This window comes from Hemitrygon akajei, chromosome 8, assembly GCF_048418815.1.
Source record: "Hemitrygon akajei chromosome 8, sHemAka1.3, whole genome shotgun sequence".
NCBI classification, from domain to species: Eukaryota; Metazoa; Chordata; class Chondrichthyes; order Myliobatiformes; family Dasyatidae; genus Hemitrygon; species Hemitrygon akajei.
In genome coordinates this window covers 154040760-154056038 of record NC_133131.1, presented here as the reverse complement: position 1 = coordinate 154056038, position 15279 = coordinate 154040760, and the positions used below count along the sequence as shown (strand labels likewise).

Below are 15279 nucleotides of genomic sequence, written 5' to 3'. Positions count from 1 at the left end.
ACGTCAGCCGCCGGCTTTCTTGGCTCCTGTTTGATTCTTACTAAGAGAGATAGAGGGCAGAACTACTTAACTCTGCAATTTGTTTTGATTTAATCAAAGACAGTCACTCACACACAGTCAGTCACAGTTGGAGTCGGACAATGGAAGGAAGCCAGCGACAGGGGTCACTGGCTGGAACTTTCGAGTGCTCACAGGGGTGGGTTGAGCATCGACCCAGCACATCAATAAGTGGCTATCACGTTGTGTGATTGGGGCAACCTTGTGGAATCTACCTATGTGTTAACCCTCGCCTGGGTGGGAGTTCCTTTCGAAGATGGTACCCCTGTGATAAGCTACTATTGGTGATAATTCGTAAGTGGATTTGGAACGACGACAGATAAAACCTATGGTGATCGTTATCCTGTTTTACCACCGTGGAACCTGTGGAATACAACATAAATGCCTTCTCTCGACATTCACCTTGGATTACAAATATCTCTCTCACATCATTTAATCTGTGAATGAACTGAACTTTCATACCTCACCATCTCAAGATTTTAAGTCTGTAGCTCCCCAGCTCAATACTTTGGGAGTTATATTTACACATGCAAAAGTTTGGACACCCCTGGTCAAAATTTCTGTTACTGTGAATAGCTAAGCGAGTGAAAGATGACCTGATTTCCAAAAGGCATATAGTTAAAGATGACACATTTCTTTAATATTTTAAGCAAGATTACTTTTTTATTTCCATCTTTTACAGTTCCAAAATAACAAAAAGGAAAAAGACCTGAAGCAAAGGTTTGGGCACCCTGCATGGTCAGTACTTAGTAACACCCCCTTTGGCAAGTATCACAGCTTGTAAATGCTCTCTGCAGCCAGCTAGAGACTTTCAATTCTTGTTTGGGGGATTTTCGCCCATTCTTCCTTGTAAAAGGCTTCTAGTTTAACGGGTGGCCCAATTAACCTGAATGCATGTATATTTCTTATTTTTTTATGTATTGCACTGCACTGCTGGTGGAAAACAACCAATTTCATTGCATATGCTAGTGATATTAAACCTGGTTCTGTACAAACATCTGCAACAGGCAGTAACTTAAAGCCTGTGAGGAATTAACATACTTGTAATGCAGATACATTACAATCAAAAATAGAACAGCTCATTGACATGAAAATACTTCATTCCACGGTAAGGTAGTAGTTTACTACAAATATTCAATGCTGGTGTTTAGGGTGATGGGGTACCAATTGAGTGAGCTGGTTTGCTCTGGCTAATGTGAAGCTTTTTCAAGTTTACTAATCCATGCAGGTAGAGAATATTCTTGGGCTGTCTTGCATGTTCTTTTGAGGTCTATCCACAGATTTTCGATGATGTTTAGGTCAGGGAACTGTGAGGGTGATGGCAAAACCTTCAGCTTGTGCCTCTTGAGGTAGTCCATTGTGGATTTTGAGGTGTGCTTAGGATCATTATCCTGTTGTAGAAACCATCCTCTTTTCATCTTCAGCTTTTTTACAGATGGTGTGATGTTTGCTTCCAGAATTTGCTGATATTTAATTGAATTCATTCTTCCCTCTACCAGTGAAATGTTCCCCGTGCCACTGGCTGTAATACAAGCCCAAAGCATGATCGATCCACCCCCCTGCTTAACAGTTGGAAAGATGTACTTTTCATGAAATTCTGCACCCTTTTTTCTCCAAACATACCTTTGCTCATTGCGGCCAAAATTCAGCGTCAGAAGTTTGCAAAGGAACATCTAAACAAGCCTGATACATTTTGGAAACAAGTTCTGTGGACTGATGAAGTTAAAATAGAACTTTTTTGCAGCAATGTTTGGAGAAAAAAGGGTGCAGAATTTCATGAAAAAATTCTGTTAAGCACAGGGGTGGATCGATCATGCTTTGGGCTTGTGTTGCAGCCAGTAGCACAGGGAACATTTCACTGGTAGAGGGAAGAATGAATTCAATTAAATATCAGCAAATTCTGGAAGCAAACATCACACCATCTGTAAAAAAGCTGAAGATGAAAAGAGGATGGTTTCTACAAAGGGGGTGTTACTAAGTACTGACCATGCAGGGTGCCCAAACTTTTGCTTCAGGCCCTTTTTCTTTTTTGTTATTTTGAAACTGTAAAAGATGGAAATAAAAAAGTAATCTTGCTTAAAATATTAAAGAAATGTGTCATCTTTAGCTTTATGTATTTTGGAAATCAGTTCATCTTTCACTCACTTAGCTATTCACATTAACAGAAATTTTGACCAGGGGTGCCCAGACTTTTGCATGCCACTGTATGTATACTCATAACATTGTTAACTTTTGATTATTCTTGTTTAAGTTGCTATATTAAGTAGATACTAATAAAGATAGAGGTTTTACCATCGAAAACCAGACTCCAGGTGTGGTCTATTGCTGCTGGTTCATTTAAACCATTACAGGTACATAACAGCAGTCCTTAACTTCCTTTGTCAGACCCGGTTATCTACCCCTGCCATCTGAGAACTTCCTCTGTGGGACATATCTCAGTGGGAGGAGCACCAGAGTGAAGTGATAGGCAGGCAAGGAGATAAGGTGAGAGATAGAAATGGGAATGGGGAATAGTGAAGGAGAGGGGGGGTGGGGGGGGGCATTACTGGAAGTTCAAGAAATCAATGTTCATGCCATCAGATTGGAGGCTACCCATAGGGAATATAAGGTGTTGCTCCTCCAATCTGAGTGTGGCCTCATTGCGACAGTAGAGGAGGCCATGGACTGACATTTCGAAATGACAATGGGAAGTGGAATTAAAATGGGTGGCCACTGGGAGACCCGCTTTTTCTAACGGACACAGCGTAGTTGCTCGGCAAAGCGGTCTCCCAATCTAGGTCGGGTCTGACTGATGAACAGGAGAAAACATTGGGAACACTGGATACAGTAGATGACCCACTTCCATTCCCAGTTCTGATGAATGATCACTTACTGTTTCTCTCTCCACAGATGCTGCTTAACATGCCGAGTATTTCCAGCATTTTCTGGGGGTTTTTCCAGTCTGAGGAGCCTTTACCCAAACTCAATGCTTCTCTATTTCTGCATGCACCATAAGTTTATCCAGCAGTTCTTTAACATGACACTTTTTTGAAAGCCGTCTGTAAACCCATACAATCATCTAGTCATTCATGCATCTCAGAACCAGAATCAAGTTTACTATCACTGACGTGTTGTGAAATTTGTTGTTTTGTGGCAGCAGTATTGTGCAATATGTAAAAAAAAACTACAAGTTGCATTAACATATATAAACACGTAAAGAAGTGGTGCAAAAAGAGAGCAAAATAGTGAGATAGTCTTCATGAGTTCATTCACCTTTCAGTAATCTGATGGCGGGAGAGAAAAAGCTGTTCCCAAAACGTCTGAAAGTGCTTTATCTGTTCCCCCACCTTTTCAATCCATCACCACCTCCAGAAAGTATTACTACATTTCTTAAACTTAACTTGCCTTTACACAGATTTGTGGAAAATATTTTATCTCGTGTTCAGTGTAGGCGGGCTAGTTGCACTGTTAATGCAATCAAACATATTCAGAATGTGTAGGCAGAAGGTTCAGCGAGAAAGGAATAATGAGGGAGGGAATAGAATTAATACCCACTTGGTGAATTTCAGAGCTAACAAAGAAATGTATGTGCTTTCATTCTTGGAACTCTTTCTCTATCAATATCTACACTCAGTGGCCACTTTATTAGGTACCTCTTCCTGTACCTAATAATGTGGCCACTTACGTATGTTCACGATCTTCTGCTGCTGCAGCCCATCCACTTCAAGGTTCGACATGTTGTGTGTTTAGAGATGTTCTTCTGCACAGCCCTGTTGCAACACATACTCTAGTTATTTGAGTTACTGTCAACTTCCTGTCAGCTTGAGCCAGTCTGGCCATTCTTCTCTGACCTCCCTCTTTAAAAAGGCATCTTCCCCACAGAGCTGCCACTCACTGGATTTATGTTTTTTGTTTCTTGCACCATCCTCTGTAAACTCCAGAGAATGCTGTGTGTGAAAATCCCAGGGGATCAACAGTTTCTGAGATACTCAAACCACTCCGTCTGCAACGACAATCATTCCACAGTCAAAGTCACTTGGATCAGATTTCTTGCCCATTCTGGTGCTTGGCCAGAACAACTGAACCTCTTGACCACGTCCGCATGCTTTTAAGCACTGAGTTGCTGCCACGTGATTGGCTGATTAGATACTTGCATTCATGAGCAGGTGTACCTAATAAGTGAGTGTATATGGTGCCCCCCCCACTTCAATTTGGTTGCACCTTCCCAGAAATGCCCCTGCTTGTGCTGAGTGGTCTAAATGAAACTCAGATTGCCTTCATAGTTACTTACTACCAACTGGTTTGGAACTTATGGGAGGCCCTGCAGAGGACAGGCTTTCAGCAATATCACAGCAATCCAGCACTTCGAATCTCACCTCAAACTATCTGGTGAACCAGCTTCAGGATGCAGTTGACGGGTCGGGTGGAGATCGGAAAGCTCTTTAGCAATTACCTGCTGTGTAGCTTCATCATGCCACATTAGACCTGTCAGGAATAAAGAGCAGAAATGAATTGAAAATATAATTAGCCTGCCCCTTTTCTACCAGCGCCAAACATTACTTTCCTAATTTTAGGCTTGTTTCTGAAAAGAGGCTGAGCTTTTTTTAAGCTTTAATGAAATGATTAGCTCTACTTACAATGTAAACATTGAAATATAGAGAGAAATAGGTCGTTTTTCATCGACGGCCAACAAAGTCCAAGGATGGTGCCGGGGGCAGCCCGTAAGTGTCGCTACGCTTCTGGCACTGACGCAGAGTGTCCATAACCCCCAATCTTAACCCTAACTTCAACCATACTTCTTTGGAATGTGGGAGGAAACAAGAGCACCTGGAGGAAACCCACATGGTCACAGGGAGAAAGTACATTCTCTTTATAGGTAGTGGCCAGAATTGAACTCCAAATGGTGATTGCTCACATTATGAAGTGATTGCGCTAACCGCTGTGCTGCCTTGACATCCACCAGAATTTTGACTGTGCCCCTCTAAGCCTTGTCTATCTACGTACCTGCCTTCTAAATATTTTAATCATAACATTAACGCAGGCTTGGAGGGATACACAGACAAAACACTGGAGGAACTCAGTAGGTTGGGCAGCATCGATAGAGGGAATAAACAGTCGATGTTTTGACCTGATGCCCTTTGTCATCTAGTCCTGATGAATGGTATCAGCCTGAAATGTCAACTATTAATTTTCTGCCTGATCTGCTGAGTTCTTCCAGTATTTTATGCGTGTTGCTCAAGATTTCTCTGGTACATAACAATGATTCTATCCAATATATAGTTTATTTAACTACTTAAATACTATTCAACTACGTTTAAACATCTGACCATCGGACAGGAACACAGGCAAGATATTTGGCCACCTAAGCTAAACAAAGGCCCTCTGGATGGTCTGTGGGCAACAACTTCAATTTTGTTATCACTCTGCCTCACAAAAGGTCCACAGTAGCTACCCTACCGAGACTTCTGGAGGCGGCTTGGCCATCACTGTTAAGTGTCATAACAAGGCTAGTGGCAGCAATCAAGAGGAAGAATGAACACAAGGTGTGAATGGAGGCATGGATGTGAGACACAAGCTGGCTTCAGCAGCAGCGGGCCCCTTGACTATTCAAAGGGGGAGATCTGCTCACCAGACAATTTAAAGGGGGAAGTCAGGTGGTGCTGAGGCAGACCTGTGTCATCATAGGAACTGACACGTGGTTTATTCCTAATTGTGAGGAAGATCCCTCCCTATCCTTGAGCATGTTGCAGTCTATGACAGCAAACATCACTCACTCGTGTTATCAGTTCATTCTGATTCTCACCCCGATGACCAAGGTTCTGGCAGGATGTAGCTACCTGGTTATTTAATTCTAATATCGGGGACTTGAGCCAATGGTTCACTGGAACTATCTTGTTAATAAGATCAACACTGAAAGGCAACGTGCCCTATTTCTGCTCTTGATTGTCATGATTTTATAGATTCATAGTTTATGGAATTATAGATTCACAGCATGGAAACAGGTCCTTCAGCCCAAAATTACTGGCCGAGCAAGACACTTTTCTATTCTAATCCTACTTGCCTGCCCATGGCCCAACTCCCTCTAAAATTTTGCTATCTATGAACCGGTCCAGACGTCTCTTAAATGTGCTCTCTACCTATTAAAGATACTGTATATTGGGCTCGGGGTGGAGGTGAGTGGGGGTGTGAGAGAACTGCTCTACCCGGCTGGCACGGTAGTGTAGTGGTTAGCACAACACTTTACAGTACTGGCGACCCAGGTTTCAATTCCCGCCACTTTCTGTGAGGAGTTTGCATGTTCTCCCCATGACCAAGTGGGTTTCCTCCAGGTTCCCTAGTTTCCTTCCACAGTCTGAAGACATTCCAACTGGCAGGTTAATTGGTCATTGTAAATTGTCCCATGATTAGGTTAGGGTTAAATTGGGGGTTGCCGGGCAGCATGGCTTGAAGGGCCAGAAAGGGCCTATTCTGCACCGTGTTGCAATAAATAAATAAGGTGACAAATGCTTGGAATAATTAGTAAGAGATCATAAAAATCCGGACTTTCAGATACCTCGCTGAATAGATGTCAGGGTGTCTATTAAGATGATGAATGAGCTTTCATTTTGTTTCCCAGTATTTATTACGGTAACTCATTTGTTACAGTAGCAGTTAAATTGCCTGCATTCATGGCCCATACGCTGTACGACTTCTGAACCATACAGAGCTAAGCATGTAAACTGGTCATGACTCCAGCACGCTGTACTGATCTGCAGCCTTTTCCCTGTGTAATCTCCAGGATCAGTGCATCAGGAAAAACCTTTTACCAGGCACTGACCAGTAGGTATCACTGCTGAAAATGCTGTGAAAGTTTTGAGTTAAATTTTTGAGTTAAATTTCTGAGTTTCAAAGTTCAATGGATCTTAAGAGTATAAAATATTCTTCTGTGGTACATTTTTGACAACTTTATTAATTACATTATGTTCCAAGTCTTAATTTTGTGTGAATACTTCAACTATATTTGAGTTTTGACAGAATTTTAAATATTGGTTACATTTTTAACTTCATTTTCTGGTCTTTCCAAACTCTTCAATATGTTTGGCTGCTCAGCTTGCCAGAAGCCATCCTCGTCACAGGACGCTAGAGGCCTCTTTGGACCAACAGGATGCCATGTCCAGAGGAAGTGTATGAGAATTATCCTAGGAATGAAAGGGTTAACATATGAGCAGCATTTGATGGCTCTGGGCCTATACTTGCTGGAATTTAGAAGAACAAGGGGTGATCTTTTTGAAACCTACCAAATATTGAAAGGCCTAGATAGAGTGGACGTGGAGAGGATGCTTCTAATAGTGGGAGAGTCTCGGACCACAGGGCCAGACTCTGAGTAGAAGGTTGCCCGTTTAGAGGAGGAATTTCTTTAGCCAGAGGGTGGAATTCATTGCTACAGACAGTTGTAGAGGTCAAGTCATTGGGTATTTTTAAAGCAGAGGTTAACCCTTATTTAGTAAGTGTGTCAAAGGATATGGGGAGAAGGCAGGAGAATGGGGTTGAGAGGATAATTAAATCAGCCATGATCAATTGATCGATGGGCTGAATAGACTAATTCTGCTCCTGTGTCTTATAGTCTTATGTCATGCTCCTAACTTTAGTTTTATATGTATGCTTCAACTATATTTGCATTTTTGCAAAATTTTGAAATAGTAGTTAAAAATTCAACTTCGTTTTCTGGTCTTTCTGAACTCTTCAGTGTGATTGGCTGCTCAGCTTGTTTAAACCATCGCTGTAAAAGGACATGAGGCGCCTCTTTGGATCAACAGCAGGCCACGCTGAAGGAGGGAATCCAACTCTACAGATCTTAGACCTCAGCTGAGTCTCCATTGACGGCAAAAACAAGGCCAGTGTATGCACACTGAGTGTTTTCATGTTAAAATCTCACAGGTCTTGTCAAGGCCCACATTGCTTTAAGCAAAAACGCTCTTCAGGCTTACAACTTTCCAAGCACAGACAAACTTGGTTAAAGATTTAAATCATAAGAAAACCTGTGGTACACAAGGCTGCGTCCCAGCGTTGTATTTTGGAAATCCCAGATCAGAAAGTGATTTCCAAGTATTCACTGATTACAAAAGACCTGTGAAGCCATGGGGGTTCAGATAAAGACCACTGACAATGAAACACAGGAAATGCTCCCACTGCTGGCTGTGTCACGGCAGCCGAGCATGCAAGGAAGGATCATTGCTCAAATTGACAGAGTCCCTTCAATATATGAGCGCAGGTAATTATGAAGGTTTTGGATGCCTCTTTGCCATTTTGTCTGTCATCTTATACTGGGAATAAAGGGGAGAATGGGATTGATGGGATTGCTCCAAGAGCCAGTCGAAACTCACTGGGACGAATGGATGCCTTCTATGTCATAAAGAGATATAAGAATTAGACACGTGAGATTGGAAAATCCAGAGGAAAACTCACAACTTGCTGGAGGAACTCAGCAGGTCGGGCAGCATCAACGGAGAGGAATAAATGGTCGGCGTTTCAGGCCAAGACCCTTCATCAGGACTGGAAAAAGAGGGGAAAGAAGCCAGAATAAAAAGAGGGGGAGAGGAAGGAGAAGGGGATATTTTGGCTTCTTTTCCAGTCCAGATGAGGGGTCTTGGTTTGAAAGATCAACTCCTTATTTCCCTCCATAGATGTGTGGGCTCCATAAGAAATATCAGTAACATGAGAGGCACAGGATCAATAAGGAAGCTGAGTCACTGTATGACCCTCTCTTTCCAATGAATTACAGCGGAGGAGGCTATTCAGCCCATTAAGGATAATCAATCACATCAATTCCACCCCTCACCCACTTATTTCCCTGTTACCTGTTCTCTCTCCATCAACTCCACCCCAAACATCCGAGCACCCACCCACACCAGGGGCAAATCACAGGCAGCCGATCTACCACTGGCAGTGAGCTGCCATGTGGGAGAAAGAAACCAATGTGGTCGCAGGGAGAATATACAAACTGTCAGCATCGAAGGTCAGGGTCAGACCCACGTCGCAGGAACATTGAGGCAGTAATGTTAACTATGGTGCCACTGCTCTGTCCCATCCACTGTTAGAAAAAAAAACAACGCGGTATTATTTCATTTATTGCGATACAGCGCGGAATAGGCCCTTCAAGCCGTGCTGCCCTGAAACTCCCAATTTAACCCTAGCCTAATCAAAGGACAATTTACAATAATCAATTAACCTACCAGATGGTATGTCTTCAGTCTGTGGAAGGAAACCAGACCATCCACATGGTCACGGGCTTACGGGCAGCGGTGGGAATTGACTCTTAGGTACATGGAGCTTAGAGAAATAGAGAGCTATGCAGTCGGGAAATTCTAGGCAGAGTAGGTTACTTGGTCGGCACAACGTTGTTGCAGGGATAAGAGACTTCACTAGGACATTAATTGCAAGTTTAATTAGTTCATCAGAACACTGTGGGCTTGTCCCTGTGCTGTACAGTTTTAGTTCGATGTACTTCAGCAGTGAGTGAAATTACGAAAGTAAATGCTGGTTTTTCATTTCCTTGGCAGGTGCCATTCACAGTAGTGCACGTTGTCTTACAGTGGCAGCAACGGTGGTTCAATTCCCACCACCACCTGTAAGGAATCGGTTCATTCTTCCCTTGATTTCCTCTGGAGGCCAAAGTTTCTTCCCACATTCCAAAGACTTACGGGTTAGTGGGTTAATTGGTCACATGGGATGCAACTGGGTGGGCGCCAGCTCATTGGGCTGGAAAGGCCTGATACTGTGCTGTACCTCTAAATTAAAGTTTTAGAAACTCACGTGCCGGACCTGATGGGGTCCTGAACTCTAAACTAACCACAGGCAGGGAAACTGGAATGCTTCCAACACGCAGAGGTGAAATGGCAGCTGTGTCCACACTGCCCCCTTGTGGATAGAGTCATCCTGACTAGACAGCTGGCAACAGTCAAATCCCATTTGTCTAGTAAATGCTCATTTTTTAATTGTAAATTTTATTGTTATTTTTATTGTATTGAATATATCCTCCCTGGGAATGCTTGTAAGCAAATGCACACTCCAAGCATCCTGAAGGAATCGCAAACCCACTCGAGCAGTCATTTCCTGCAAATATTAACTCCGTCCCAGTGACACTCGGTAATTATTAACCCAGACTACAACAATGGTTGAAAATATCTATGCACGTCCCACAGAACCTTCTGCAATTGTTAACATGTTTCAGGAGAATATAATCCTGAGACTAACATCCACACACTGCCAGGGATCCTAGGTAAAGCCAAGGAAGTTAGTCATTTTTCCGTTGACAATTTTTATTATTGCCTCAGAGAAAGCATTCCGCCCAGACACTTGGTCTGGCAACTCATCTGTCTGAGAGAACAAGAAATTGTAAAGAACTGTGGCCACAGCTCAGTCCAGCACAAAAACCAGCCTCCTCTACATAGACTCCGTCTACACGTCTTGCCGACTCAGGAAAGCAGCCAACATAATCAAAAGCTCCTAGATCACCCTGGACTTCCTCTCTTCTCCTCCTTCCTTTGAACAGAAAACACAAAAGCATGAAAACACATACCACCATGCTCAAGGACAACCTCTATCCCATTGTTATAGGACCCTTGTACATTGAAGATAAACTCATGACCTCACGTCAAGACCCTTGTGCCTTATTTCCCACCTGCAGTTTCTGTGTAAGTGCAACACCATGAGCTGCATTCTGTTGATGCTATCTCAGCATCTATATAGTTTGAAATGATCTGTATACGGATAGCATACAAAACCGGTACAATAATAAACCTACATCAATACCAATATTCCTACTGGTCAGCGATCTGTATTCCTACAGATGATGTCATATACTTCACAGCAGTAGAAAATATGCTTGGTAGCATGAAGAGCCACTGGCCACAAATGTGAATAGGTACAAGGAAAGCAGCATTTTTCATGGTTCACTTAAAACCACAGGCAATTGTTCAACTGTGGGATTCAACAGTCCTGATGAAGGGTCTCGGCCCGAAACGTCGACAGTGCTTCTCCTTATAGATGCTGCCTGGCCTGCTGTGTTCCACCAGCACTTTGTGTGTGTTGTTTGAACTATTGCTACGTTGTCTCCTCCTGCCCTGAGAATGCAAGAATATAATAGCAGCAGGAGTGGTCTATTCAGCCCCTTCCCCAGCCAATCGGATCAGTGTTGACCTAATCTTGGCTTTACCAACCTTTTAGTTCAAATGCCTGTCAACATATATATATGCCTCTGATCTTGATATATCCGAAGAGTCAGGAAATTTCTCCTCATCTCATAGCGTCATAGTCTTAGAAAACTACAACACAGAAAGAAGACCTTCAGCCCATCTAGTCTGTGCCGAACCATTAATTTACCAAGTCTCATTGACCTGCACCCGGACCATAGCCCTCCATACCCCTGCCATCCATACTTCTGGTAAACGTTGAGATCGATCCTGCATCCACCGCTTGCGCCGGTAGCTCGTTCCACTCTCACCACCCTCTGAGTGAAGAAGCTCCCCCTCATGTTCTGTTAAACACTTCACCTTTCACCCTTAACTCATGAGCTCTAGTTGTAGTCTCATCTGACCCTAATGGGAAAAAATCTGAAACAAAGAAGATCTGCAGATGATGGAAATCCTGCCTAAGGGTCTCGGCCTGAAATGTCAACTCCACAGAGGCCTCCTGGCCCACTGAGTTGCTCCAGCATTTTGTGAGTGTTGCTGGAAAAAAAATCTGCTTGCAGTTACTCTATCTATACCTCTCATAATTTTGTATACCTTTATCAAATCTCCTCTCAACCTTCTATATTCTATGGAATAAAGTTATCTATTTAAGTTCTCTCTATAACTCAGGTCCTCAAGTCCCGGCAACATCCTTGCAAACTTTCTCTGCACTTGCAATCTTATCTACACAGAGCCGAGAATGTGAGTCTTAATTTCTTTTATATTTTTAGCAAGAAGCGCACTTATGATGTGGTAATGTAATGACGTATGCCATTCACGTACTTTTACAAGTAACCTGTAGTGAATTATTTAAACAAACAAAGAAAGCCTAATCAAAGAATACATTTACAATATTACTGAAATATTAAATATGCAACACTTCACCCTGCTTAGCTATAAACTCTAACTTGCATCATATACTGGGGTGCTCTCTTCAGTTACTTGAAGAGGTAACCGTAGCCTTTCGCCAGAGGCATACGTCGTCAGGTGGTGCCCAACCTTCATCGTGTGCTTCGATCCTTAGCCACTACGCCCTCCAGTTGGCAGGTCAGCAGCGGTGGCCAAGTCACTGCCCAGCTGTTCCTGACTTCCAGCTCAACTCCTCTCGCCTGCTCCATATCCAGCAAGAGGCTCTTTCTGCTTCCTCCCCCGTCCTGTGAGCCGCTTGGTTCTTGCTCTTTTCATCAAGGCCCAGCTCAGACAGCAACCTCCATGCTGACCTTGCTGGGAACCCTCTACAGCCGATTTTCACCGGGAATAGCCACGTCTGCCATCCTTTGTCCCTGCACTCCTGGTTTAAGAACTGGTACTTCAGGGCCTTCCTCTCATGAGCCTCCTCACATCCTTCCTCCCATGGTGCTGCGAGCTCCACCAGGATGATTCTCTTGTCTTTGGCATACCACAGTACGACGTCTGGTCCAAGTGTTGTAGGCACCACCTCCAGAAACTGCAGCTTCCTCCCCACATCGACCCTCAACTCCCATGATTTGGCAGTTTGCAACAGATTAGATTTAGGCCTCTTTGATGTAACTGGCATGGCCCTCTCCTTGATGAAAACAACTGTTTGCTTCTCTGCCAGCTGGTCTCTCTTTACACCTCTCCCACTCCAGAGTGTCAGCAAGGGACATCTCTGCATTCGTGCTGCTGCTGTTAGTGAACACCCTTCTGTGGATTAAAAATGGACTCTAGTGGCTGACGATCAGTAACGAGGGTAAACTCTCCCCTGTACAAGTACTGGTTGAAACATTTTACACTCCATACCAGTCTCACGGCCTCTCTGTCAATCTGTGCGTAATTTTTCCTCTGCAGCGGTAAGGGAACATGACGCAAAGGCTGTGGAGCGTTCGCTTCCATCGCTTACAACATGTGACATGACAACACCTATGTCATAAGGTGAGGTGTCACAGGTAAGCTTCACTGGAGGATGTGGGTCATAACGTGTGTGTACGGTTTCTGCCCTCACCACTTCCAATGTCTTCTGGAAACCACCTCACACTGCTTTGTCCGTTGCCATTTCTTCCCGATCTGCAGTAATGAGTTCAAGGGGTGGGGCACAGTAGCCAAGTTTGGCAGAGTCCTGTTATATTCATCAACAAATCCTGAAATGGGCCACAACTGTGACATGTCCTTTGACCTCGGGGCGTGCGCCTGTACTTGCACACCGGCGTAATGCTCGTGCGTCAATTGTGCGTTGACAGTAAGTGATGCTTGTGGCTATGAAACAATCTCAGGTTCTGGGTCCTCTCCATGGTGGTTGTAGGAACAGACTGTGAGACTGCAGGAAGTGGTTCTGACAGCTCTGAACACCTTTCTTCTGGGCGTGTTGCCACTTGAAGAATTCACACCTGTTGCATCGTGCTCTGCACTCATAACCTTCTAATATTTTCAACGCTGCCTTTTGATTTTGGAGATGTTCCTTGCCAATCTTACCAACAACAATGATGTCATCCAGGTAACGCTCAGTGTAACCTCGCAGCACCTTGTCCATAGCTTTCTGCCAGAGTGCTGATGCTCCTCCAGAAAATAAACCTATCATAATGAAAAAGCCCTTTGTGAGTGAGAAACACCTTCACTCTTCCACCTCCATCTGTAGGTAGGCCTCAGCTAAGTCGAGTTTGCTTAAGTGTTTCCCTCCAGAAAGGTTTACAAAGTTATTCTCTAAATGGGCCAGAGGGTATTGATCTAATTTCAGTATTGGGCTGATGGTGACCTTAAAATCACCACAGCGCCTGATAGATCCATTCATCTTAGCTGCTGGGACCACTGGCATTGCCCATGGGCTCCACTCAGCCTTGGGAAGAATACCTTCATCTTCCATGTGATCTAGCTCACTGGCTACTTTATCACAGATGGTATAAGAAACTGGATGGCTTTTAAACCTTAGGTGTGGTATTTTCATTCAACAGTATTTTACCCTTCACAAACAAGATATTGGAATCTGAGCAACACACACAAAGTGCTGGAGGAACTCAGCAGGCCAGGCAGCATCTGTGGAAAAGAGAACAGCTGACGTTTCAGGCCGAGACCTTTCATCAGGACTGGAGAAAAAAAGATGATGGTTAGAGCTAAAAGATAAGGGGCAGGAGAGGGAGAAACACAAGGTGATAGGTCAAACCTGGAGGGGAAGCGGTGAAGTAAAGAGCTGGGAAGTTGATTGGTGAAAGAGATTCAGAGCTGGAGAAGGGAAAATCTGATTGGACAGGACAGAAGGCCATGGAAGAAAGAAAAGCTGGGGTAGGGGAGGCAGTTGGTTCACCAGAGGGAAGTGATGGGCAGGCAAGGAGATAAGGTCAGAGAGGGAAAAGGGGATGGGAAATGGTGAAGGGGTGGGGGCATTACTGGAAATTTGAGAAGTTGATGCTCATGCCTTCAGGTTGGAGGCTACCCAGATGGAATATAATGTGTTGTTTCTCCAGCCTAAGTGTGGCCTCATCACAACAGTAGTGGAAACCATGGACTGGAATGCGAAAGGAAGTGGAATTCAAGTGGGTGTCCACTGGGAGATCGCACTGTTTGTGGCGGGCGGAGTGTAGGTGCTCAGTGAAGTGGTCTCACACACTACATCGGGTCTCACTGATATACAGGAGGCCACACCTGGAGCACCAGACACAGAATATGACCTCAACAGACTCACAGGTGAAGTGTCACCTCACCTGGAAGGACTATCTAGGGCCCTGAATGGTAGAAACATAGAAAACAGGTGCAGGAGTAGGCCATTCGGCCCTTCGAGCCTGCACCACCATTCAGTATGATCATGGCTGATCATCCAACTCAGAACCCTGTACCTGCTTTCTCTTCATACCCCCGATCCCTTTAGCCACAAGGGCCATATCTAACTTCCTCTTAAATATAGCCAATGAACCGGCCTCAACTGTTTCCTGTGGCAAAGAATTCCACAGATTCACCACTCTCTGTGTGAAGAAGTTTTTCCTCATCTCGGTCCTAAAAGGCTTCCCCTTTATCCTTAAACTGTGACCCCTTGTTCTGGACTTACCCAACATCGGAAACAATCTTCCTGCATCTAGCCTGTCCA

General features: G+C 44.1%; 1 protein-coding gene across 2 annotated transcripts in view; it reads right to left on the bottom strand.

The window, feature by feature from the left end:
* Positions 1 to 15279, bottom strand: part of ptprn2 (protein tyrosine phosphatase receptor type N2) — a 1022449-nt gene that overhangs the window by 675628 nt on the left and 331542 nt on the right. For both annotated transcript variants that reach the window (XM_073054872.1, XM_073054874.1), the window contains exon 4: positions 4413 to 4521. In XM_073054872.1, coding sequence (XP_072910973.1) covers positions 4413 to 4521 — 109 coding nt within the window. The remainder of the gene's footprint in view (positions 1 to 4412; positions 4522 to 15279) is intronic.